The sequence below is a fragment of the Phaethon aethereus genome (assembly GCF_964289735.1).
Source record: "Phaethon aethereus genome assembly, chromosome: 2".
NCBI classification, from domain to species: Eukaryota; Metazoa; Chordata; class Aves; order Phaethontiformes; family Phaethontidae; genus Phaethon; species Phaethon aethereus.
The window spans coordinates 145,484,790-145,512,217 of record NC_138582.1 but is presented as its reverse complement, the minus strand read 5'-3'; the positions used below and the strand labels follow the sequence as shown (position 1 = coordinate 145,512,217).

Below are 27,428 nucleotides of genomic sequence, written 5' to 3'. Positions count from 1 at the left end.
CTATGCTAGAGTAATTTTTTGTCCTGGTCTGAATGTTGAGCCAACTTGTCCTTTCCTCTTCTTGGGATTCTGAAAATTATCATACCTAGAAACAGAAACAGATATTAGCAAATTCTGATGAAATGCCTTCGTTTGCATATGCCTCTTCACAGAATCACAGAATCACTAAGGTTGGAAAGGACCTTCAAGATCATCAAGTCCAACCATTAATCCAGCGCCACCATGTCCCCTAAACCATGTCCTGAAGCGCCACATCCACACGTTTTTTGAACACTTCCAGAGATGGCGACTCCACCACCTCCCTGGGCAGCCTGTTCCAATGCCTGATCACTCTCTCGGTGAAGAAATTTTTCCTACTATCCAATCTAAACCTCCCCTGGCGCAACTTGAGGCCATTTCCTCTTGTCCTATCACTAGTTACTTGGGAGAAGAGGCCAACACCCTCGTCGCCACAACCCCCTTTCAGATAGACATTAATGCAACACGGAACTACAGATGTTTGAGTATATTTTTATGGAAATGAAGAGTGCATGTCTCCTCAGACCTGGGGACCTGGAGGAATTTTCATCCACAAACCTAACTCAGAGAGCTCTCTGCCCTACTTCTTCTTAAAGAAAAAAAAAATTTGGGGTGGATGGGGAAGGTGGGACAAGGAACAGAAGTGGACAGGGTGGTATAGACTCCTGGGAAGCATCTCATTCTCCTCCATTCCTGTCCCTTCCTTGTCTCTTTCCTCTGCTGTAAGACCTGCTTATCTATGTATCAGGTGAGGAAGACAATGCCTTAACAATCTTCATGTCAGAACAACCCCCTGATGAGATCACAGAACATCCCAATGCCAGTTTCCAGCTTTTTCACTCCAGTAATTTTCAAGTCTAAGGAGACACATTCTGCTTTTCAGTATGTTTATACTTATGCAGATTATTGCCTTTTCCCAAACATGGCAGCTACAGAAACCACTTCGGAGAGTCAAAACCCAGCAATTTGAAATACGAGGGGCTACCACTCAGTGGAAGCAGAAAGGAGCTAGCTCTATGTCTTAGAGAGTTGCTGCCTCTCTGTAGTGGTATAGCTCTGAACATAATACACTGGTTTTCTGGTCTGTAGGTCCTACATTAATAAAAACAATAAAAGACAGCATGCAATTTAGTATTTCTGAAAAAAATTGCTGTCAGAAGCTGTTTAACTCTTCTGCCATTCCCCACATTAAATAACTATTGTGTTTCTGATGAATAAGGAATGCAAAAAGATGAAATCTCTAACGAATTCACAATTACAAAAAAATTTAATACTTACAGTTCAGTAAAATTCTTCCAGTCATCTTGGCTAATGGATGGTCTTATACCCTCAAGTGCAGTCATCAGATGGGACTGGGTAATAGCTAAAGTGTTCTTGGCAAGCACTGACTGATTAAGGGTGCTGTCCTCCTTGAAAACAGAGCCAGGAACAGACAATGAAAAATTACCAAAGAAACATGAATATCAGTAACTCTGGAACCTCCTCATTACATATACAGACAAATGTATTATAAATACAGTCACAATTTCTCCCCCTCCAATAATTAATAACACAGAAATAATTATTTAGTTATATGAATGTTAACATCTGGCATATTTTCTACCTACTATTTATTGTATTTACTACTTATTTTCTACTCACTATTATTACCTACGTCAAAGTAGGTATCATTTATCTTTGCTATTTTTGTTACATTATATTTAATATTATTGCAGAAATTATTTATTGAAATACTGAGAAGTCTTGGAAAACAATAGAAAAGTGTTAAGACTAAATAATCAAAAAAACTGCCATACTCCATTCTTGCTTCTGTAATTGGCTTTGATAGCATTGATTTCTGTCCTCAGGTGCTCTGTTTGCTGCTCCTGGTTATTTTCCAGGGAGTCTTCTTGAGAGGCTTCTCTAAGCATTGAAGGTTGTGATGATGCTGCATCTCTCTGGGTCACACTGGTAAAATCGTGAGTTATGGAGTTTGGTCCAGACAAACACAGAGAGCTCTAAATGGACCACAAGAAAAAATACATTAACTCATTATGGATCCAAAAGAGCAACTCCACCATTAAGATTTAGCCTACAATTCAGTATCAGCTTCTCCTCACTGGCAAAAAGAGTACTTTTTCTTAAAAATATATCACATACATAACTTTTTGAACATAAAGCATTAGGGTACTTTGCCAAGCTGTTTGAGGAAAAGTACAAATTTGAAAATGAAGTGTTTCATGTTTGGAAAAAACCTAAATATTTTTGCAATGGCTGATGTCAAAAAGAATAAAGAGCTACTAAGTCTATTGTTTTATTTATGTATGAAAATCAGTGGTTCTGAAATCTGGGCAAGTTTATGTAGTTAGCTTTGGAATGACTCATAACTTAAATATTCATCACCGCCAAATTCTCTGTGCACTTGATAAAACATGCAACCTTGAAGTTCAACAACTAAAAGATCAATGTCCTTGTAGCCTTGCTGAAGAACTTTCACAGTCAGAGGAAAATTGAAGTCTCTAAAGATACATTAATGGGACACTATCATCTATAATGCAAGATAAAACATACAAAAGCACCTTAGCAGTCAGTAATTGGTTCTCCAATGTCAAGATAAGTTATTTTTGGCTTTAAAAATCAATGCAAGACAGTTTTGAAAACAAGAGTCTAACAACTTCGATAACTACTTTTAATAACAGTTCTACAACAGGTCTTGAAAATGAATGTCCCGTGGATCACTCGCAAACTCCGAAGTCATCTGTTCGCCATAAGGAGCTCAGAGGCAGCATATTCTGTTTTGTTTACCTGCAGCCAAGCAAGGCCAGCTGATGACTCTGCAGGTGCTGGGCAGCCAACCAGCACATCCCTGCCTGCAAGCTAGCCAGGGAGCATGCTGTCTTCTGTGCAATGTGATACTACAATAACAGGAATTCTGCTTCTCATGAGCAACAATGGAAGCTAAGGTTTGCTTCTGTTGCCTGCACAATTCCATGGTCAGTTTATTCCATTAATGCACACTCTACTGGAAACTGAAAAACGAATGTTGATTCTTAAGATTACGGCTTAATTCTTGAAAGCTGGATGGCCATTGTTTAGTAATAAAACGAAGTTAAAAAAAAAAAAAAGAAGTAAAAAACTGGTTTAGTAATAAACTTTGGAAGGCAACAAGCCATTAGACCAGTCAGTATGATCTAGTAGGAATGCAGTTTGCCCGATTACAAGGTATTAAGCAGTATTTTGGTATTTTGATTTTACGTCCTGCAAAGATGCAGAGAAGTCCATATTATATTTTGTTAGATAACATCCTTCCACCTTCTTCCCCACCACGGACCACAATGTATAGGACAAAGTTTGAAGGACAAAGCAGACATAATTGTATTTATAAAACCATACCATTAGCCTAGTTCAGTTTTTCTGCTTCACAGATGATAATATTTAGAAAATTCAAAATATTAAGCAAGTAACTTACCAGTTCTGAAGGAGTTCCATTTCCCAGCTCTGATTCATAAGAGCTTCCAAAATAAAGACGGTACATGTTGGACCTTGGATCCTCAGGAAGCAAGTCAGACATGTCTAAAGAAATAAGAGATTGCTCTAGCCCTGCTTCTCCATCTATTGCCGAATCATCTGAGCCACTGCTGTGGTTTAGAAAAACCATGGAAGAGAGACTGAAGTCACTGTCAGAACTAGAACCAGAATCCTGTGACAAAGAACAGAACATTAGAAGTTTTAACTCATAACTACTTGCAATTTGAAATACATAAAAAAAAAATCATATACAGTGCAAATTAAAGTATTGACTTATATTTGGTTCTAGTAATCTGTCTTTCTCTGGGAGTACATTTCCAAATATTTTGCTAAGAAAATCCAATGCCTTTAAGCAGAACTTTCTGTCTTCATGCTAGAAAAATAATTTGAGGAAATTATCTTTAGGTTTTATTTGTATGCTTTGAACTGTCTCACTCAGTAACAGCAAGTGTCGGGAAACTTCATGTACATTTTCTGTTGTAGAACTGTGTCATTTCTGTCTCAACCACTCCCTCCAGGCAATTTAGTGTCTGGTGTAAAGTGCTCTAGGAGACTGTGGTGAGTCTACTTTTACAGTGCCTAATTGCTGTACTCATCTTTAGTCATGGACAACACATTTTAAGTGCTGATGTGGCAATTACAGTTGTCGCTTTAGACTGATGTCTGCAAACCTTTTTGATTGTATACCCCGTCAGTAAAAGAATTCTGAGGACACTCCACCAAATATATACATATTTCTTTATTTGTAATTTATATACATGTACTATTGAAGTTCTAATATTTTTTTCCTGCACCTCAATGGTTTGTCTTGCCCACCACCTGGGGTGGGTGCACACCACTCTGGTGACCACTGCTTTAGACAATGTCTTCCTTTAATGACAGATAATTATCAGGTATCCTTACAACTACTTTACTTACTGATGCTACAAATGAAGGGATTGTTAGGGAGGATATGCTGGAGATCCCTCCCAATACTAAGAGTTGCATCCTCAGAGCAACTCCCTTGGTGGGGTAGAAAGAACCCAAGAGGTCTCCTTGCTTTTGCACCCCTGACCTAACCCTTCCCTTTGACCTCAAAGTAGTGGAAGCCATGCCTACCCCTGTCCAGCTAGAACCAGAAGACAGGCATTAAAAAGGTGAGGAGAGGTGGCTGAATGGAGGGTAAAAGAATAAAGGACCTGTCAGTCACATAAGGGGTATATAAACCAAGAGTGGGACCCTGCACCTTGGAAGTGCAAGTATTTACTGGTGCCTGAAGATGAGCCAGAACAGGCCACTTCAGATACCACCATCCCCATACCATTTCTCTCCTGATCTCAGATCACACTCAGTCTGTTGGAACAACTCCATGAAACCCACCAATTTCTTGTTTCCTCCATCATCCAAAATGTGCCACCTCAAAACTGAATTTGCTAGCTCCTCTTAAGAAACCCTCCTATTGATGTGTCAGACATTCTTCATAAAAATGATAGACAGATTTGGCTTACATAAATCTATTTAACATTAAACACCTATCATAAAATGAAAAAAAGTTGTGTTTAAGTAGTGTTTAAATTGTTACATTATTATTGCATTTTTCTGCAAACATATTAAGATTTTAACCTTCTGCATACAAATATAGGAAAACTAAATCTTATTAGGTATAATTTTGCTAAAAACCCATGGATAAAATTAACCCTTTCAAGCATATCAACATCAAAATAAAAAGAGGACAGACTTCTTTGATATCAGTTTTATTTACCTGTGTTAAACCTGAACCTAAATTAGTGTGGATTGCCTCTAACTGGGCATTGTACAATAAAGCTTTTAGGTCAGCCCCTGTGAACCATTCTGTTTTTGCTGCCAAATCCTGAAAGTCCACATCATTTGCCAAGGACAGGGAATGACTGAGAGCTTTTAAGATTTCATACCGTGAATTCTGTAAAAAGGGAAGAAAAAAAATGTCAGTAAAGTAACCTGTTATCTTCCTTGTCCTGATTGCTAGATAGTGCTTTGGCCCTGTCACAAGCAACTTCCTATCTGAGGGAGGAAGGATCTTTTTTAAAGAAGATACTACCCTAATAATAGCACATATGGGACATACTGTACAATAATCAGTCTTTAAAATATAGGCATATATTTTGTTACATTGTCTTGAACAGTCTATGAGAATCTGTACCAAACACAGTATACATTTCTCTAAATAACCAGTTAATATCTGGGATTTTTGTGTATGAAATATATAAAAATATGACGATGAACCCTGCTACTCATATGTCCTTTTGCAAAGAGAAGTATGACAAAAGTGAAAAACTTCTGTTTACCTGAATGATCATATTCTAAACCAGAAGTTTACAAGGAGCAGGGGAGGAAGGAAAAGAGAGAGAGTATATCTGTGTTCTTAAGACACAGAATCATCTTCATGTGGGTTTCAGAATGAAATGATGTGGTATTTGTTAAATGTGAAAATCTGAAAATGAACAGTACTAATTTTTTTCTCATAAAATGGATAATCAAAGACACACATTGTACAGCCTCAAAGGCCTGATCCAAAACCTACTTAAATCAATGGGAATCATTCCCTTCCTAATATCTGACCTAAAAAGAGCCTGAATATTCCAAATTAAATGTGGCTAAAGAATAGTAGGATCAACTGGATTCGAACAAAGCTGCTCTGAAACTTCAGATAATTCAAGAGTTGGGTTGGCAATGGTTCATCACTTCAAGTAAACAGCAGATCAACTGGACTCATAATTTAGAGAAAAATACAGAACATTATAAACACTACCTTGCATCCAATTTCTTTCTGCAGACTAGTTTGTGGGGGGTTTTTTTGTTTTTGTTTTTGTTTTTTTTTGTTTTGTTTTTTAAATCAGCTATATCAACACGAACATGATTTGATCCTGAAGACTGTGGTAAACAACCTTGTCTTTCCCCAGTTTTATGCAAACACATTGACACTAAAGTCAGTGAATTTATACTGTTGTATAACTGGAGCTGGGCAATCAAGTCTACTTTGTCCAGGTTTGAAATGCCACTAAATATAAAGAAAAGAAGCATAAAGTCCACTAGTTTAATTTTTTTTCTTTGCCTCTCATGTAAAATGTTTTGTTTCCTCACCTGATCAGGAGGTGGACAGTACAGGCATTTATCCAGTCGACCTGGCCTTAACAAAGCAGGGTCAATCAAATCTGGGCGACTAGTAGCAGCTAGCACATAAACCCCTTAGGAAAGTGCAGAAAAATATCATTAACATCTGCTGAACTTTTGCACAGAAAGGAGCACACAGAATAATTATTACCTTGTAAGCCTTCCACACCATCTAACTGAGTCAACAGTTGGTTAACCACTCGGTCTGTAACTCCTGTGTTGTCATGACCTCGGCGAGGAGCAATAGAATCAAACTCATCAAAGAAAACGATACAAGGCTTAGCTGCCTGAGCTCTGAAAGGAAAAAAAAAAAAAAAAAGGCAATACTTAAATTCTGTTTAAGTTTGGGTCACAGTTAAAACTGCTTAGAAATATTAAACGTAAATGCTTTTCACTTCAGAGAACAGTTATCTTTAGTGAGAGAAGAGAAAAATCTGTTTTCTGTAGAAATGAAGAGGTTCTGAAGAACTGGATTGCAATGGTAATTGCCCTGCTAATTTTTATGACATACCTTGCACTACTTTATAATTTCTGAAGTAGTCAACTGTCGTGTTAATATACATGAAAGTTCTAAAATCCAGTCACTGCAGATGAGGTCTTGGCTTATGTATACCTAACACAAAGACTGCCTATGCTGTAAACTACATGGGAAGCAAAGGCTATGTAGGTTATGTGAGCATTGAGGATCAGTAAGGGCAGATTTGTCAAAATAAAACAACTGGCACCGAGGACCTCAATACGAAGTCTTGCATGATTCTATGTACTAAGTATTCACTACTGGTTGGAGCACACTTGACTGTCTTCTGGATCCATCTGAAAGGAATTCAGCATGTGTTTTCCAAGACAGTTCTGTGATGTGAACCAACACACTGTAAATGGAGAGAACTGGGAGTTCAGCTTCGAAAGTGCACTCCTGATCCAAAGCCAAAATATTCAGTTCTTAGATAATGACAGCCAAGTTGAACTTGCCAAAATCTGAACATCTTAGTCAGCACAACTAATTATTTCAGACGCTTTTGTGATCTGATGCCATATCTTGCCTAGGAAAACAAAATTATTTCCTGGAGCTTCAACCAATAAAATTCATTGATAACATCACAAGTCTTTACGAAGCCAACCTGTTAAAGATATCTCGAACTGCTTGCTCACTTGCTCCAATGTATTTGCTGAGCAGCTCTGGTCCCTAAAAAAAAAAAAAAAAAAAAAAATCAGAAAAGAATATTCACACTATCTTCTTAGTTTTAATGTGTAATTCAGCATCAGCATACATTTTATATACTAGAGTGAATTTTCTTTTAACCAAGAGAGTGGCATCTCTGAATGGAATAACCAAGAGGTCTAGAAAAGTCAAAAGAATCTTTCAAGCATTCCAACTTATTTTAAAATAATAATTTCCATTTTTCTACTATAACAGAAAATGTGTTACAGTATCACAAGGCAATGACTTACACTGTATTTTGAAAATATGTTTAAAATGCATTGCTCAGCTTCATTGTCCAGTGGAATCAAAAGGACAGGATCTTTTTATAAAGATTGTCCAGGATCTTTTTATAAAGAACCGGGAACTAAGAACATCTAATTAAGTTTTATAATTCTGCCTAATGAATAATTACACCAAAAAAATCTCAGTAATAAAACTGTGAAGTTCCAGAAGTCAGATGGTGGGATATCGACAGACATGCCACATTTTAAATGTGAGTTTCTTTATTTGGTACTTTGCCCTCACAAGCATACTCACAAGTATTATGTTAAGCTATTTAATTCAGTTAATAAAATCAATCAATCAGTCTTCAGAATCTTGTTACCTTGACGCTGATGAAATTCATTCCACTCTCTCGAGCAACTACTCCTGCTAACAGTGTTTTTCCTGTTCCAGGCGCTCCATACAGCAAGATTCCCGATCTCTGTCGTATGGGCAGGTTTGCAAATAATTCTGGATACTAGAAAAGAGTTTCAACAAGACATATTCTAAAATATGTAATTATTCTGCAGTGTACTGTAACATCACTGACTAGTGTTGACTTTTGTCTAAACAGAATGTGTCTAATGTCTTTTATCCACATTATTATCACAAGAGCTCATCTGGACTGTTGTTAGTTTACTTGGGGCTGATGTGGGTTCCTAGGCTTCATATGTACTTAAAATAGAAACAAGCAGCATTTTCTACCAAGAGGAAACAGGTCAGAATAGGAATGCACTAAAGCTTTATAATGCCCATATTGGTACTTCTAAATTCCTATTTTAATCACCGACTGATGTGATTAAATTATGTAAGTATACAGTAAAAGATTCTGTCCATTATACAGAAAACTGTTCAGTCATTTCTCTGAAGACTGAAATGGATGGCTCATCTCAATGCTGGAAGTTTAAACCAAGGCAGAAAGGCCAAAGTAAAATAAAGAGGTATTGGTGGATTGGCATTCATCCAAAATAGAGTACTCCTTTAGCTGCAGAAGCAAGCTGGAAACATTATCTTTACAGAGCCTAATCACAGACCCTGCAACAGAGAGTGCAGCAAAGATGATGTCAGCAATACTGCAATATTCTAGAGCAACACTTGATCTGTAGAAAAGCACAAGCCATTGCTTTTTGTATTTGGAAGAGGGAAGTGGAAGGAGAAAGAGTTTTCCAGTAGCTGAAGACAGTGGAAGACTGGGAAGCCACAAAAGTAGCTTAAAATCATACCTGTAGTCTTTCTGTCAAATACCGTGTCACACCTTAAAAATTGTTCTGCCCCTACAAACATTATGGACAAAATTCAGGTAACTAATTTAAAATAACTGGGTACCTTTGCAGGTAACATGATGGTATCCATGAGTATTTGCTTCACATCTTTTAAGCCACCAATCCTGTCCCAGCCAATGTCCTTAGGTTTATGAAGGTTGACATTTCTCAGAGCTAATGGAGTAAAATTTTTTAGAGCTTTCTGAAAATCCATAGTTGATAGATTCAATTCTGCTTAAAAAAAAGAAAAAAAATCCTGAACAAAAATGAACACACAGCCTACCAGTAAAAATTTCCTCACAATATGTAACAATTCAATAAATTTTAAACATAAAACATAAAAAATTGCTTTTTATTTCTGTATTACTCCACAGGTTCTGGATAACAGAAGTAAGACTATGAAATAAGGGATTTTGTTGTCAACTTACCGCCACTTTGAAATGCATTCTGGTTGGAAACACAGGCATGAATGGCACGATCAACCAGCATAGTAAAATCTCTAGCAACAAAACCTTCTGTTTCCTTTGCAATACACTGGAGGTCAAGATCAGAGAACTTCTTTATATCAGAATTCAGTTTCTTCTTTATTACGGAATACAGCATTTCACACCTTTGCTTCTGAAAAATAGAATTGTGCAGCAAGTGTATATTGAGTTTACTATTTACATGGATTTCAGAAATTCAAAAAGTAAATATATAGGAATTACTAAAATTTTCTTAAATATTTACATGTCACCAAAACTTCAAATAACAAAATCTGAGAAGGCATGAATATAAACAGAAGTTAGTTCTTGATGTGAATTTCAATAAATTCACCAGTTTTACGGCTTTAAATGTTTACCTCACCACAGCTATCTTAAATCCAACAATAATAATGGAACAACCCTCCACCCCCCAGATTCTACTGTTTTACACCCATTCTTTCTGTTTCACAGGAAAAGGAACAACTTTCATTTTGCTGATATGAGTAGAATATATTTGAGATGAAATATATTGCATTAGATAAAAATACATCAGATAATTTGGTATCTTTTGAGATCCTGATTTTTCCAGTGATGTTGCAACCTTTTTCACATATTAGTATTAAAAAAGATAAAGGCAGACTTGCAGGAAATGGGAGAAAGTGACATTCTATCTAATGCAGAATTCCCTCCTCAGTGGCCTTTAATTGCTAGCCTGTGACAGAAGACAAGCAGGCAGGAACAACTTGTGTTAAATACAAATGAATTGCCATGTCTGCGTCATGCCATTAGGGCATACACAGGTACAGTGCTGCTTCCTCCTGCAATGAAGTTATACTGTTTATTCTTCCCTCTTTTTTACTTTTCAAAATGGACTATATTCAAAAGTAGAGGGATATAATTAATATACAAAACCAAACCAAAACCTTCCCATAAAATTAACACTTAGTTTTAATACCGTCTTTAAAATACACTTTCTAGGGATATGCTTATTCCTCTGAGCAGTGAAAAAACATGCTTAGCTTTAATCTCATTTATCTAACTATAGTGACTTACATGTTTTTTCAAAGCTGCTCCTCTAGAATCCCCTTACAGGTAACAAGGAGACATGCATATCTCACCTATGTTAGACAACCTGACTTGTTTTACATTGAACTGAAGTGTCCTCTGAATAACACCCTTCACTCGCCACTGTGTGTGAATAAGGAGAGTGGGGCCAACTGGGAGTTTTCACTGGATTACTTTTATTTTTTTTTAAACTTTATAATGACAGATGTAAGTCCTGAGGTATTTAAGTATCATGAAAGAACTTCTAAGATCTCCAGATTGAGATTTTTTCCTCATCTTTGCGTGTTACGTACTATTTTTGCAGCTGTTCCAGTATTGTATTTGAGGCTGCAGGGAAGGCAAACAACATTTTAATCAAATGAATAAATACCTGAATTTACCTGATCTGGAGATTGAATACATTTGAAGCACTGAAATATGTGAGTTCCTTGAGCTGAAACCAGGGAAGGATGAAGGGAATGTTCAGACTGACTTGTGGCAATTAATGCAATCAAGCTCCCCATGGAAATAACTTCTTTTATCAGATCTTTCAAAACTAAACACATAAGACATTGCTCCATGAATTGCAAAATAACAAAAGATTCTGCATTTCATAATAGACATTTCTACTGTATTGGAGAGCAGCATTAGGACACACAAAATGTAACATGATATTGTCTATTTGTTTTATTCTCATGCTTACAGGCTTTTTTTAAGATTAAAAAATAAAAGATGTACAGTTGTTTTTTCTAGGACAGTACATTCCATTAATAAAATGCCATCAGAAGTGCTCTTTAAATTTGTAACATCACTGATGATGTCTATCACTGGATATTAAATGTGGGGGTTTTTGTGCCCTATGATCCCTGTTCTAGAAATATTATGCCCTCCATGCAAACAAAAAAGGGAAAGTTACAAGAGTAAAAATTGATAGTAAGCCTAGAAAACAAGCAATCTAGGAAAAAATAATATATGAAAGCCAAAGAAATTATGGATGCAAAGTAAATCTTCATGGAATAATCTTTAAAACTCTACACCTCTGTTGTATGCTTTATACCTGTAAATAAAGTAATAAGGAACACAAACAATTCTGCAAGTAACTTAAGTGCACAGTTTAAAGAAGAAATGATGGTAAGATTTTCCGAGCTTCAGAAGTAATTTAATAAAAAATTATGCTCACTCCCTCAAACTGAGCTAAGAAATGCACGATTTTTTTGCTATGGCTTTAATTTTACATGAACAGAGGTGAATACAGCTAAAAAAATAAAGAGATTAATCTTAGTAATTTAATTTTATTTTGAAGTTTATCACTACAACTGAGAATCTTATTTTTATAACCTGTGGATTGTTACATTGTAAAATAAAATAGAAGTTCTACAAAGTGTATCAAGTAGCATGATAAAAAAGTTAGTATTCAGCTAAAAGAAGCTGGTTCTAAACATCACTAAGTACCAAATTTATACATCTTTGTAATTATAAATAATAACTATGGAAAAAGGATCAATTTTAATATGTCAATTATAATATTGATCTCATCAACAATTATCAGTTAAAGATTCACCTCTAATTTGTAAGCAATTGCAACATATTTGAGTGCCTGAACAATATAAAAAGGAACTGAGAAGCCTCTGCCCCTGGCAGTGGTGCTGACAGCAGGCACTGCCATCAGCAGCGGTGGTGTACGTATCATTGGCAGTGACTACTCCAAGCTCCAGAGTGGACTATTTTGATTCAGCTAGTGGTCCACAAATGGTCTACAAATGGTCCACATACCGTAACTTGTGAATCCCTGCCATGGAATAACCCATGGTCCAGAGGTAATAATGATACAGACAAAATTGTCCAGGTAGGACAGCACAATTCAGGTGCAAGAAATTCTAAGTTCCATTATATTTTTATCCAGACACAGGTAGCACAGTATTACCATATGCAAGTCTATTGCTTTGAATTGTTTCAGGGCTGTTCTCATGTTCTGGTGTAGAAGGTACTCCAACAATGTGATCAAGATCATCCATCAAAAGAATGGATGGTTGTCTCCATGCTGCCTCTAAAAAAGCTTCTTCCACATTTTTCCTTATGTTTACTAATCTTTTTCCTAAAACAGAAATAGAATTTTAATGACAAAACATATGAGGGGAAAAAAAAAAAATCATCAGACTGACCACCATCTTGCTCATGTAATACTACAATGTCTTGATTCATGTAGCTTAACTTGTATAAATCCAGGTACCAAGATTAAACCAGAGTCATCAGTCAGTAAAGACAGACTAGAAGGATCCACATGTTCTAAAATGAGATTAATCATCTTTCACTAACCACTATAGAAGACGACAGGTCTAATTTCTAGACAGTTAAAAACAGAGCAGTATCAGCAGCGCTCTAAATTAATTACCAAAGAGTCACACAATTGGAAGAATCTTTTGAAGTGAGGGAACTAGCTCTTTATCAATCTTTCACTCTTTCTCTGGAGCAAGGAGCTTAGTAGGGACTTAAGCAAAAAGAGTATATTCATGCCATGTAAGGACTCTGCAAGAAAACAGTTGAGCAGTCTCTGCCTCTGTAACACCAAGACTATTTGTGAAAGTCAGTGAATGAAAGAGTGGAAAAAAGCCTTTTTGTCCTCTTCCATCTTTGGTGCAAAATACTTACTTTTAACTCACAAAACGTAAGGATTCATCCCATCATCATCTATAATCACAAGTGTTAGATGACTATTTCCAACATACACTAGGTTAGTAAATATGCCATCATAAATCAGGTTTCAGATGGTTGTTTGATCCTTCTTTGGTGCCTGTGTCATCCTTTCACGGAGAATACAGGTATCCTTTAACACCTACCATTTGTTAATGTAACATTTGTTCCAGCTAGCACAGCTGAAAAAAGACACAGTTCAACTTGCAACTTCTTCCTGTTTTGTAACAATTAGAAATAAGCATGGCTTGAATTTGGTGGTGGTACACGGGACAGAATCTGACAAAAGTGTGAAATAAGCTTACGGCAGCTGTATTTTCATCAAACTGTTAAAGATGCCCATTGTGGGGCATCGAATATCCTTGCAAAAGCAGTAATAATACCAGAAAAAATTATTCTGACTAAATACAGTAACTTCATAATTGTGCTGCTTCATCATATAGCAAACATTTGAGATTAAAAAAAATTACCATACCTCTTAAAGCTTTACAGTCAATTACTTCTACATGAGCATCCAGTCTATCAAATGCTTCTTTGCAGATGGCCTTTGCTAATGTTGACTTTCCACTTCCCTACAAAGATAAATGTGAGCTAATGTAAATTGATAGAACTATTTCCTTCTGTTTCTGTGGAGTTTTTCTCACAGTATATACCAGTTAACAAGCTGGGAAAGCTCTACGCACACTGGTTTTGTTCCTCACCAAAAGTATATACCTATTTTGCCTTGGTAGAGACCGAAGTCCTAGAGTGAAACAAGTATAAACAAATTCAGAGGGGATACACCCACTACAAATAGTGTTCTTATTCCACTGAGTTCAGTGTTAAGACATCTGTCTCAGGGGAATATGGTTCTAAATGGATCACCATAAGAGGCAACAGGAAAATAAAGAGCATCAACTCCCCTGCCATTTTATGTTATAACACAGAGGAAAATACTGTGCTCTTATTTTCATTTAAATAGTTCAGAGACAAGAGCATTTATTATACTGTAAATGGAAAGTAGATTAATCCCCTAAGGGAACAAACTGAAATTGCATTAGTAACAATCTTTAAAACTTATGTTATATAATATATATACATGAAATACGAATATATATATGTGAAATCTGCATATAAGTGTATACATATATATAACATAATGTTTTACTGAATTTACTCTGATCAGATAACTGCTATTTTTTCAGCTTGTTCTTTAATTCTTTGCAATTCAGATGATATCAAAGAAAACTAAGAAAAAAAGATTTGTAACTACAGAAAACAGTCTGGGAGGGTTTGCAAGTAGAGAAGTGTGTACCTTTCCTCCTGTGAGAAGCACCCCTCCACTTCGCAGTCCCGCAGCAATGGTAGCCAGCTTTTGAGATAAAGGACGCCCCAGAAGACTGTGGCTTACGTGTTCAAAGGAAGATGTTCCTAATCTGTCCACTCCTCTGCAGAGCAAACAACATTAAATGGCTGAGGGTAGCATCAGTACACGCAATGTAAACAGTAATAGCTTGCAGTAGGGTGAAGTTTCAATGCTGACACATTTTGAAAAAGGTAAATGCAATTCAATTTGAAAAGACAGCACCTTTATTTTGCAGTGGTGACACAGGGGACACAGACAGACACTGCAGAACACCCCCACAATGGAAGGGTTATCTAGCCATTCTACACCACCCTAGCATGAGGTAGGTCTCAGAAAATAAGAGCTAACCATCTTTTAGGCTTCACCTATTTGACTGACTGAGTAACAATCTACTCAAGAATCTAACAGATTGGTAAAACATGGAGCATGCCTGGGTCAGAAAACTTCACAGCCTTTTCAGGACATAGTGCATTTGAAGGCATCCTTATTCTTCACAGGTCCTAAATCTTTGTGACTTTTGACACTAGAGTGCTCACTTCAGGTCAACAAACAGCAAGGCTATCAGTTTTGTATTTCAACTTTAAACAAAAAGTGTTGTTCCAGGAGAAATGCAATGAACAAATGAATGCTGGTTTCTAGTATCAGTATAGGCTGGGGGATGAAGGGATTGAGAGCAGCCCTGCCGAGAAGGACTTGGGGGGACGGGTGGATGAGCCAGCAACTGGACGTGAGCCAGCAGTGTGCACTCACAGCCCAAAAGGCTCAACCATATCCTGGGCTGCATCCAAAGAAGCGTAGCCAGCAGGTCGAGGGAGGTGATTCTGCCCCTCTCCTCCACTCTGGTGAGACCCCACCTGGAGTCCTGCGTCCAGCTCTGGAGCCCTCAGCACAGGAAAGACATGGACCTGTTGGAGCGGGTCCAGAGGAGTGTCCACTGAAATCATTAGAGGGATGGGACACCTCTCCTGTGAGGACAGGCTGAGAGAGTTGGGGTTGTTCAGCCTGCAGAAGAGAAGAGAAGGCTCTGGGGAGACCTTATTGCAGCGTTCCAGTACTTCAAGGGGGCTTATAAGAAAGATGGGGACAGACTTTTTAGCAGGGCCTGTTGCAATAGGACAAGGTTTAATGGTTTTAAACTAAAAGAGGGTAGATTTAGACTAGATCTAAGGAAGAAACTTTTGACAACGAGGGTGGTGAAACACTGGCACATGTTGCCCAGAGAGGTGGTAGATGCCCCATCCCTGGCAACATTCAAGGTCAGGTTGGATGGAGCTCTGAGCAACCTGATCTAGTTGAAGATGATCCTGCTCACTGCAGGGGGGTTGGACTAGATGGCTTTTAAAGGTCCCTTCCAACCCAAAGATTCTATGATACCCCTAACCCTTGGAACAGGCTTCCTAGAGAGGTGGTAGATGCCCTAAGCCTGTCAGTGTTTAAGAGGCATTTGTACAATGCCCTTAACATGTTTTAACTTTTGGTCAGCCCTGAAGTGGTCAGGCAGTTGGACTAGATGATTGTTGTAGGTCCCTTCCAACTGAAATATTCTATTCTGTTCTAGTCTATTTTATTCTACTCTATTCCTACCGCAACACATGCTTACCACACTGCCCCTAGATCAGTTCCTATGCCCTCTTCAACATAATACCCTCAGTGGCCTTTTACAATGCCAACAGCATACTACCAAAATACTCCAAGTCCCTCATGTCCCATCTGTCCCATCCCTACCTCAAATCTGCTACACAATACCACTGTCTTCCCTTATACTAATGATCACAGCTTAATGTATCACTTTGTTATTGGCTGGGAAAGAGCCAGCATGTCTTATGGCTAGTTCCACACTATACCACTGCCACTAGCCACCTAGCACGTTAACTAAGTAGCTGTTGAGCTTACATTGCACTTTGTATGAGTGGAGACATGATTCTGAATTTCTCTCCTCAGATGACAATTCTGATAAAACTAGCAACTAAGTTTCTTTGAGACCCATACTATTAAATTTAGTTAAACAAGTAAACAGGTTTAAGTTACTGTGGGAATGGAATTGACCAGCAGACTGTAACATAAGTTTTGCTTCATTTGGAAACCCCAGCCAAAAACACCCTCCAGCAACCCCAGTATCCTTTACTGCTACATAGAGGTCTGTTTCATACCACTTAGAAGACAGCAAGAGTCACTGAACTAGCAGTTTTTCTTCTGAAACTTACGCAGTTCTGAGACCTCCCATCCTATTGACAGACATGGTGAACTTTTCAGTACATGAGTGACTTTATTCACATGAAGTTTTCTGTTCACTTCAGTAAGACTATTCAGAGGACAAAATTAACTATCTACACATACTAGGATAAGGTCTGAACCTGACATAAGCCAAAAGATGCAAAGGGGCTTTTTAGATATGACTTAATTTAAAAAAAAAAAACAACAACCTGCATTTCCACTAATATTTTTTTTTTCATTCCCATTCCCTCCCATATTTTCTACTATGAAAATGTCTCACCCTAAATCGTTTAGTTTGTGGTAAGGAAGGTTCCTGTCTGTATCACACATGGGTGGCTGGCTGTCCCCATCAGCTTTTCTAGTGAGAGGATGTAAAAGAACCTACAACAAAGGAAAGAGTTAGTACTTTACATTAAATGCAACTACAGAAGAAGGGTATAGAACTGACTAGCCATTCCTGGAATTGTGTAAAGAAAATGTTGCATATACACTTTGCTGAAGCTTATTGCACTTGAAAGAAAGATGCATTGGTAAAGCGGCATCAATACAACTATTTCCAAAATACAATCCAGTGTTTACAGTGATGTAACAACCTGTGATTAGATATTAGGCCAAGTGCTGTTTATACCAGACTATGCACCCCATCATCTGTTTCCCTACCTGTAACTACTTGTTCCTTCTTCTGTGCCCTCCCCTGTTGTGCTGGCATGAATACTTGTGAGGCAAAACAGTGAATCAGAGCAGGAGTCTGACCTGGGTGAAAAGTAACCTGAAAAAAACACCTGGCTTTTTTCACCCGCATGAATTTTTCAGTCTAGTTCACTGGGGAGCTGGTATGGAAAGCTGGGCAGGAAAACAGGGCTAACAGAGAGGTCCACAGATAAGAACAGGCTGGTAGGAGATGCTGACATGATAAATGCACTTTGCCCTTTCATCTTAGTACCAGTCACTAGCACAATTTGTAGAAGTCGTCTTGTGCTTCTCTACTACCAATAGAAATGAAGCTCTTGTTTTACTTTCTTTTTGAACAGGAATCCTAAATTTTCCATAAAAACTCTATTCTAAACAGCCGAAACAGGACACCTTAAACTAAGGTGTCTCTCCACTAAAATTTAACTGTATCAGTTTAAAAATGAAAAAATGTTATCCCATTCCTATAACCATAAACCTGGAATCATGGGCAATGGTTCAACCAGAATTATTAATGGAAACAGTAATCCTATATTAAATAGAAATATTTATTCTCCTGAAATAGGAAAGACTGAAGAAACAGAAGGCACAGAAACTATGTAAACGAGAAGGCAGTGTGAGCTTGGTAGGTTTGAATGGGGAATATGTCTCATCTTTGTCAGAACAAGCTACCGTTCCTGCCAGATACACGGTGAAGTGATTTTACAGTGGTTTAGGTATTAAGGGAAAGAACAATTAAGTATGAGGATAGTATGTTCAAACTTGGACAGTACTGACTTTCCTCTGCTCTACTCGATTTTTCTAAGAGTTTAATATAGACTGTGAAATTCAGTAACTAGTGTGGCATGCCTGAAATCTCACCAATACTGAGGCTATAAAGTCATATAACATATAAATAATGCAGATATAATTTAACAAACAGAATGACATTATTTATTTAAAAATGGAAACCAAAATATGTTATATATAAAATGTAATATATTTTTAACCAAATATAACAATTTAAATTACTTGATACCTGATACTATGTGATATTTACTTGTATATTAGTCTTTTGCAGCAAACTGGGACTCAGTATAAAAATATTCTTAGATTTATTTTCTTCAGTGTGCATAGGATGCACTGCACTAAGGACAAACTCCTCCATCCCTGTAAAAACCCAAGGAACAAATTCAGTTTTTATTCTTCACAATATGAAACAGATTAGCATATTTTGAATTACTACGATATAACCAAAAATGAAAGAATAAAAAAGTAAGCATAATTCATGCTTACAGTTCGAGTGTAAAGAGATATCTGTTATGTTAAATGATGTATATAGAGATTAAATGGCATATTGCCGAAGTACATTCCATAATGGACAATTAAGACAGCTACAGCACAGGATAGTATTATTCCTACCTTCTTTAACTGACAGATGTATACAGTCTGTGCTTGTCATTATCCATGGGTGATCATCAGTAGTGGAATCCTGCAGCCAAGAGCTGAAAGCAGATTTAACATCATCTTCATGTATATCTTTATGCTAAATAGGAAAAAAGAAAGAGGGAAATAAAACAAAAGAAAGTGTTAGTAGGTAAAACTGCTTTCTTCCTATGCACCACGCATCCGTTTCTCTTATGGTAGCAGAGAGATGGAAGAAGATACGAGAGTTTTATTTACTTCGAAAATAGCATTTTGACAACAAACACCATTTCTATCAACTGCTCTATGGAAAGAGCCTGTCCAGCCCTTGCTACAGCAACAACTGCATCTTCCACCACCTCTGAAGTGTTTATCTTTGAAACACTGATGTGAGGGCAAGGAAAAGCTTTTATTCTTGTTTTACTTCTCTCTGTTGCCAGATCCAAGAGCACTACTCAGCTCCTGGGTTTGAAAGAGCACCCAAGGTATGCACCGGTAGTGACCTGTGACTTATTTTGGGTTCCTTTATTTGGGTTTCTTTAAATAGGAAATAGTTAGAGATAACATGCCAAACTATTTGAAATATTTATCAAGTGCAAGACAAAATTCAATGGCTTGATGTTTACAGTATCATTGATCAAAATACAAAAAAGTATTACTAAATAAACCTTGTTTAAGTAGATCATAGCCTCTTCTTAATTTAAATGACTTACACAGTAAAAAGAAAAAGCAAGGAATTATTAAAAAAAAAAAATCCTTTAGAATGATGTCATACATGATAGACAACTTCCAAACTATCATCTAACAAAGGAAAACAAATAAACATTAAAAAAATCCCAACCTTGACCAGAGCAACGTTATCACCTTTCCAATACATGAACAAATATGCAACCAAGAGTATCAACTCACTAAGTTCTGTGTGGGTTGCAGTCTAAGAGACACAGGAATTTCAGGAATAGATTCAACTGACTTAATTCGGACTGTTGAATGTATTTTGATACGCAGTTTTTTTCTCAGATCATCTGGAATCTGAAATATTTAAAATAAGAGGAAAAAAAAAGGAAATATCAGAAAGTAAAACAGTTATAACATTGCATACATAGTTTTCACATCAGTTTCTTCATCACTAATGGAACCTCTACATTTGATCATTGATCTGTTTATTGGTTGTAATCTGCAAGAGAATTAAGAAGGAGACCATTAAAATTGATGGTGGTATCCAAATCTTGTTCTCTCATGCACATTTCTAACTGCCTTTTATCCTATTTGTGAAAGTGCTTGCTACAGCTGACCATCTACTAACTTCTTGAAATAGAAACCAAAAGGTTAAAAGAAGAATTAGGAGGAATTCTTAGAATGTTTTAAGAATGCTTTTAGTGCAGGAAAAAAAACCCTCTACTTTCTTTTGCTGATTAAAATTAATTTTACATGGGCAGGAAAATATAAATAGACCATTATACAGATCAGAACTAAGCACATCTGCAGCACTGTGCCACCTTGCAAAAGAGTACATAAAAATGAAAATAGTTTAAATTATATAAAAGCTAGTTATTTGGTGTTGTTTTTTAAGATGTATTTTAAGGAGTATATAAAAGGACTAGCAAACATCACGTAGCACTAGGATATGTGATCCCATTACTTTACAGTTTGATGACACCTAGCGTCCAAAGCACATTTCAAAGTGCTAACTGATGAAAAGAATCTCATTACGCAGTACTGAATGTATGTAAGTAGATACTTCCACGTTCTCATGAACACAATGGCTACCAAGATATTTTGAAGAAAGCATGCATTCCCTCCAGACACACTGAAGAATTTTCTCCATTTGGTGAAAAAATGTTAAGAGTACAGAAACCCAGAGTACACTGTACATCTTGGAGGCTGATGGTAAGCAATGTAGTCCAGAATGAAACAGCTTAGCAAAGCATAGCTCCAGTAAATATTATCTGATTCTAATATATTCTACTTGAGAGCTTAACACAAAGTCTATATTCCAAAACTGCATGTTAACTACCCAGTTCCACAATTATCCAATAGAAAATATTATCCAATAAAAAGCCCAAAAGATAGTGTGCTCAAACTGACCCAAACTCTTCCAACATGCAGGGCTTCCCCACTGTGGCCATACTCTATGACACTCTTTAGGTCTTCAAATCCATTCCAAACGATTTGAACAACAGATCCCTCACTGGATGCTTGACTGCTATTAGAATTAGAATGATTTTTGTCTCGCGTACCAGTCAAATGCTTTTGCTTTTCAAGTGGCAGATTTTGCTTTGCTTCTTGATGACGCTGTCTTGGGGAAAGCAGCTCATTAATTTTCCCATAAGATACTACAGGGTTTGGATCCAAATCAATAAATTCTAAATTCCATGGAAAAACATGAATAGCATTGCATTTCAGAAACGCATGAGTGGCAGACGCATTCTGTACACTGGGAGGCTGTGACTGACATACTCTAAAAATGGAATCCATGTGAATTAAGTTCAGCAGCTTGTCTTTGAAGGTGTTCATTTCATCTTTAGCACATAATGTCTTTTGTTTCTGCTCAGATGTATGAGAGAAAATGCTCCCTATGAAATTCCATACATTTGGGAGAACATTTGAGCCAACTGTCATGTTTGCATCAGCCTTACTCTGTTCAAGGACTCCTGGCTTTAAATAAGGTTGTTTAGCAAAAGGATCCTTTACTGTTTCTTCTTGCTCCATGTTATTTCTCGCAAAACTTTTGAGCAAGATGTCACTTTCCCTGGAGGGCGTGCTGGTGATATTCTCCTCAAGTTCGCGTGCCTTGGGACATATGAGAAGCTCCGTGTGTGGTTCCAGTCTCCCATAGGGGGCTGCTGGCATAAGCGTACCTGAGTATGAACAAAGCAGGTCAATGAATGCATCCAGTCCTGCAAAACAGCTTACTGAAGGTGCCACAAGAGCCTTCACTGTTGCTTACCGATTTTGATGTAAATGTGAGTGTGCTGTTCAACCCATACAGGAAAGATGGCTTTTGGAAATACTATTCGAATCTGGTCAAGAAGATGTTTTTCAAGAGAGGAAGCGTGCAGTTCCTGGGGAAACGTCGTATCGTTATAAATTAAATACTGCATAGATTTTTAACATTTGTTTGAAGGTAAAATCTCTACATCTCTTTCTAATACACCATTTGAAATATAAAATACAGTTAAACCCCACCACATTTAGTATTTACTTAGGGGCTGAAAAGAATGTGACATTGTGCAAAAAAACTGCTTATGTCAAAATCTCTGCCATCTAAGAAAGGGATGTGAACAGTGGAAGAGGTTTTATTACCAGAATTTCCCAATCATCTGCTGAGAGTGGTTCCACTTCTACTTGCTGACAGGAAGAGACGTGGGAACAGGGTTCAAGAAATATCTGGCAAGAGAGACACCATTTCAAAATACTTAACTTCTTATTTTTAAACACATAAAAGCTCCATCTTTAATTCAACTAGAAAACTGACATCTCCTTCATTATATGTTTTCACTATTTTGAACATACATCATCTTAATGACACCAGGTAATTCGTAAGCTGAAGATGGATGTTCAGTGTATTGAAAATGGATTGCATTGGGCATGCCTGGGGACTGCAACACACTGTGAATGGAACTGAATGTGAAAAGCATCAAGGGCTTTAACAGTTGATATAAATCAATCAATTTTTAATGCATATTGATCACATAACTGTCTTTGCCTTTTTTAGTTTGTATTTTTAAATGCCCTGGACTTTAGCATGCTGAAAAATTCATCAGGCTGTGCACAAATATTAGGTAAGGCAGAAGCTGCTGAAGAAATGACGAAAAACTACAATAAAAAGCAAAAACAGCTCCTTTATGAATGCTTTCACAGGAAGCAGCCCCACTTCCACAGAACAGTTTTAAGGTCCTGTGTGTCTGGAGGAGTTATAAAAGCTGTTGTGGATTAGGCTTTTCAGAAAGCATTAAACATGTATTTCAAAAGTTAATTTTTGCCATAGGTTTCATTTGACAGAAAGCAACAATTTTCAAACAATATCATATCATACATTTTTAAATAAGCTTTATTAAATTTTTCTTGAGATAAAACTAGTTACCTGTCCTTTGAGAGAGATTGACTTCAGGCCAGCTTTTATAAAAGTAACAATTGATTTTAAATTCCTCTAGGTCCTCAGTTTGAGGCAAAATTTGAGAGGAGTATCTTTTCCCCAACGTGGTAAACAGAAAAGAATATTATTATGAAACACAGCAAACATGCAATTCCTGAATCCCAAACAAAGGCAAAACTATCTAATTATTCATTTATTCATTCAGTTGTGCAGATTACTTCCAGGCAACAGTTGGGTGAGGTTTTCTTTTCTGTTTTTCAACAGAAAAAAAATCTTGTCAATTGTTTTTCTGTTGAAGGCTATTAATTGCTAGAACAAAAAAGGGTAGTTACCTTGCCACTGAACTAGTAAATTGTAAAGTTTTGCAAACAAATACATCATTTGTAGAGAGAATGTTTTGAGACACATTCTTTGATGTCTTCTATTATGCTGAATAAAATTTTCCAGAGGAGAGACTAGGCTTCTATGAATATACTACAAAATAACATTGTGCAGAGTAATACTTTGCTATTCTCATTTGTTTAAGTCTCTACCTATTAATATAAAACAAAAAAAGTTTCCTGCTGAGATTTTAATTGTCTCATGTCAGAAAGCTCTGCCTGCCTCTTGGGCATCTTGTCAAACTTCTGTCCAACGAAAGAATCGTTTACGAGAAGTTTAACACTGTCCAAGACTAAGAGGACAATTTAAATACATGTTTAAAGAGGGAGGACATGGGGTGGCCATAACGTGAAGGGGGGAAAAAGGTGATGAAAATTTAAACCCCAAATAAGTCTAATGAGAAGAAATATGCAGCAAGTCAATAATTACTTTAAAATAACAGGAAATCCAGGCAAAATATTCTCATGAGATAATTCCTGAATTGTTTAGTTGCTTAGAAGTGTATTTTCCTAAAATTAATGGCACTGCAGATAGTGGCTCCAACTCTGCAAAGACCTACCCACAAGTCTATCCTAACATTATTTAGGCAATTTTTAATGATTTAATGAGAAATTATTTTGATGTTTGAAATGTTTCATGATGGTTAACTTTTCTTATGAGCAGATAAAAGTGAAGTAATTGTCTAAATACATGAAACAAGAAGTTCATAGCTAATTTGTAAATTATTATTTCAGGTATCTTGCAACATACTTTTAAGTAAGAAAAAAAAAGATTGCATTACAAACCTGTTCTCCATCTGTAATGCCAAGTTTCTCTGCTAATTGTCTGTTAATCTCTGCAATATTTTCACCCTGGTGACCCCAACGCCTGATTTCAATCCAGCTCAAAAATATAGGCTGATGACCATAGGATACTTTCACAGCTTGGCCCTGTGAGTTTCAAAGAAATAAAATAAATTAACATCAAACAAGTTAGTAAGATGACTATTTGTCAAGCTAAGCTGTATCTTATTAGAGAGATCAAAGGAATTTAAAATATTTTATGGATTTTACATGCCCAATTTTAATTACTATTCCCTGACAACAACTTGCATAATTTACAACATGTTAGTAAAGCGTGTTTCTATTAGCAATGACAGATTTATTGTTTTTAGTTCTGGCAGACTGGCCAACTTCTTAATAACCAAGACCTTCCCTAGAATTCTTCTCTATGTTACCTAATTGCACAACCCTCAACACAGAAGTGCATGTTGGTTTCAATTTTTAATAGCTTTTAATTTTTATGGACTATTTTTAAGTAAGGAAAATAATTCCTCTTCCCTTCTCCTGTATTATAGTCTAACAAATAAATGTCTTATAGAAATGTATAACTAAGCACGTCTATTTCCCAAATGATGGCAAAACATAAGCATATGCTTAAACTTCACATGCATTGTAACATTTGCATGGACTCCAGGAGTGCTTTCATGAACTGGGGAATATTTAAAACAAATCACACAAATTCAGAACAAAATTATTTTATCCATCCATTTCAGAACCACTCAGCTATTCTGATTCCAAAATGAAGAATCTTAGTATGTTCAGTTTCCATACAAAGAGACTATACCCTACATTGCATCACTCAACTGACATTTTTCTGTTTTATTTTGTGTTTATTTTTCCCCCAAAATGACTATTTTTATGAAAATCAAGTGACCAAGATGATATACACAATGAATATAACATATATGTACTTGTTAACATAAGTGATGTTTTCTGTTTTATTCTCAACTGTATCCTAGTAATTTAAAGTATTATTTGACTTTTTGGTAAACTCTGAAAACATTTTCAGAGAATATCTACAATTGTTCCAAGACCCTTTTACCAAATGCAGTACTTAATTTACAGCTTTTCCCTGTATTTACACAGATAAAGCTTCTCCCTGAGTGTTTAAATCTTCACACAACATTGAGTTTCATAGACCATTTTATCACCCATTTATCTAACACGTTCGGCAATTAGATTTAGCTCTTGATTCCATTTAATTTTTTATATGATTTACTCGGTGTAATCTATTAACATAATTATTTATCCCCTTTCTAGTCAAGGGATTGCATTTAATATACTATTTCTACCAAGATTTCATTTTCATATATTTTCATTTTGCAGATGACGTTAAGTAAAAGCAGGAACCCACCATAACCAACTATGTACAGAATAATACTGTAAGACTTCAAAACAGTTGCACTCCTTTTCCCTCTCTCTTGCCAGCAAATTTGTAAAACATTCAGAAACCATAGCAGAAATGAAGCTAACACTTATACCAGATTTCTTGCAAGCCCACCAACCTCTCTTCTATTACCTCTCCCCCAAAAAGAGCAGGTTTTTACAAGCGTCCATGATTTTGCTTTTGTGAAATGTCCTTTTTGGCGTTGGGAAAGTAGCAGGTAACGCACGCTGGGGGAGGGTAGCCTGGCCAAGAGCGGCTTCACCAGGACTGCGGCTGCCCATTCCTGAGCTTTGCTCCCGTCTCCTCCTCTTCACCTGCTCATTCTTGACATTTTTCATCCTGTCTGTTCTGCTAGCAGACCCTTAATTCTTGTGTTCCTCACACAATGGGTGCATGCAGGCTTTGCTCGTTTTCATGTGTAAACGGTTATTTTAAAATTTAAAATTGCCCTTCCTGCAACTGATCCAATAGGACTATGCAGGATGGGAGTCTCTTTCTATACAAGAATATATAGCGAAAGATTTATGATTCTTCTCGGATTTACCATGTTATCTCCTACCTGAAAGATTAATTTACACGTCACTCATTTAACGCTGGTGAGTTACTGTGAAAAGCGATATACAATATATAGGACTGACAGAGACGCATACACCCAGTGCAAGACTGCCTTGAGAGGATAAATTCCAAACTTTTCCGCATTTATTAAGAAGAACGGATGACAAAGCTGACCAGCGCACGCCCCCCGGGGCCCTCAGCGTTCCTCCCGCTCTGCGGCGCCGCACTTGCGGAGGCGCCTGAGCCCACCACAGGGGCGCGGCGCGGGGGGGAAGGAGGGGGCAAGGGAAGGGGGTCTCCTTTGCTATGGCCACAAAACAGAGGCGTCTCCGTGAGGACGGGGTGTCACCCAACTGCAGGGGGGGAGGCTCGCGCGCTCTGTCACCATAGCGACACGGCAGCTGGTGGTGTGGAGGGCTGAGACGTGAAGGGAGGAAGGGAGGAAGGGAGGAGGGCGGCTTTTCCTGTCACCATAGCAACGGGATGCCGGAGGGAAGGGAGACGGTGCTCTCCCATTATCCTCTCTGTCTGAGGCGTCCCTCCGCCCAGGCCCCGAGTGGAGCCGACCCGATACCTGCTGCAGGCGGAGGTGACAGGCCAGCACGGGAGGCAAATGCAGGAAGCAGTCCCGGGTCCCGCTTAAGACCACCGTCACGGTGGCGGCTCCAGCTCCCCCTCCGCCAGGGTTGCCGCTGCCCCACATGCCGGCGGCCGGCCGGGCCCTGCAGCCCGGCACCACGGCGCGCCCGCTCCGCCCTAGCAGGGCGCTGCCTACTATGGAGGTGGGCGAGCTAGCCAGGCCTTCCCGAAATTCCCTCTTCTCCCCCCTGTCGCCCCCGGACAATGGTATGACCCACTGCCGGCCAATGCGGGCGCGGCATATACCCATTCCCTGCCTCTGATTGGCTTCTCTATCGAGGGTTTCGGCTCTTTCTGTCTGGCTTATCGACACCGTCGA

At 37.6% G+C, this 27,428-nt stretch overlaps 1 protein-coding gene across 1 annotated transcript; it reads right to left on the bottom strand.

Annotated features, from left to right (window-relative positions):
- On the bottom strand, positions 1-27,287 carry PEX1 (peroxisomal biogenesis factor 1; the record flags this gene model as incomplete). Its single annotated transcript, XM_081996992.1, has 24 exons — positions 27,045-27,287; positions 24,493-24,636; positions 22,534-22,617; positions 22,178-22,292; positions 21,316-22,088; positions 20,140-20,259; positions 19,228-19,351; positions 18,866-18,975; positions 17,417-17,517; positions 14,872-15,004; positions 14,053-14,149; positions 12,811-12,981; positions 11,288-11,442; positions 9,807-9,996; positions 9,443-9,609; positions 8,460-8,594; positions 7,773-7,837; positions 6,806-6,948; positions 6,625-6,728; positions 5,267-5,443; positions 3,467-3,697; positions 1,815-2,015; positions 1,297-1,427; positions 1-85 (listed from the first exon to the last, which is right to left on the bottom strand). The coding sequence occupies exons 1-24, from the start codon at positions 27,171-27,173 to the stop codon at positions 1-3; spliced, it is 3,885 nt and encodes a 1,294-aa protein (XP_081853118.1). The 5' UTR covers positions 27,174-27,287.
- Between the last annotated feature and the right edge of the window lie 141 nt (positions 27,288-27,428).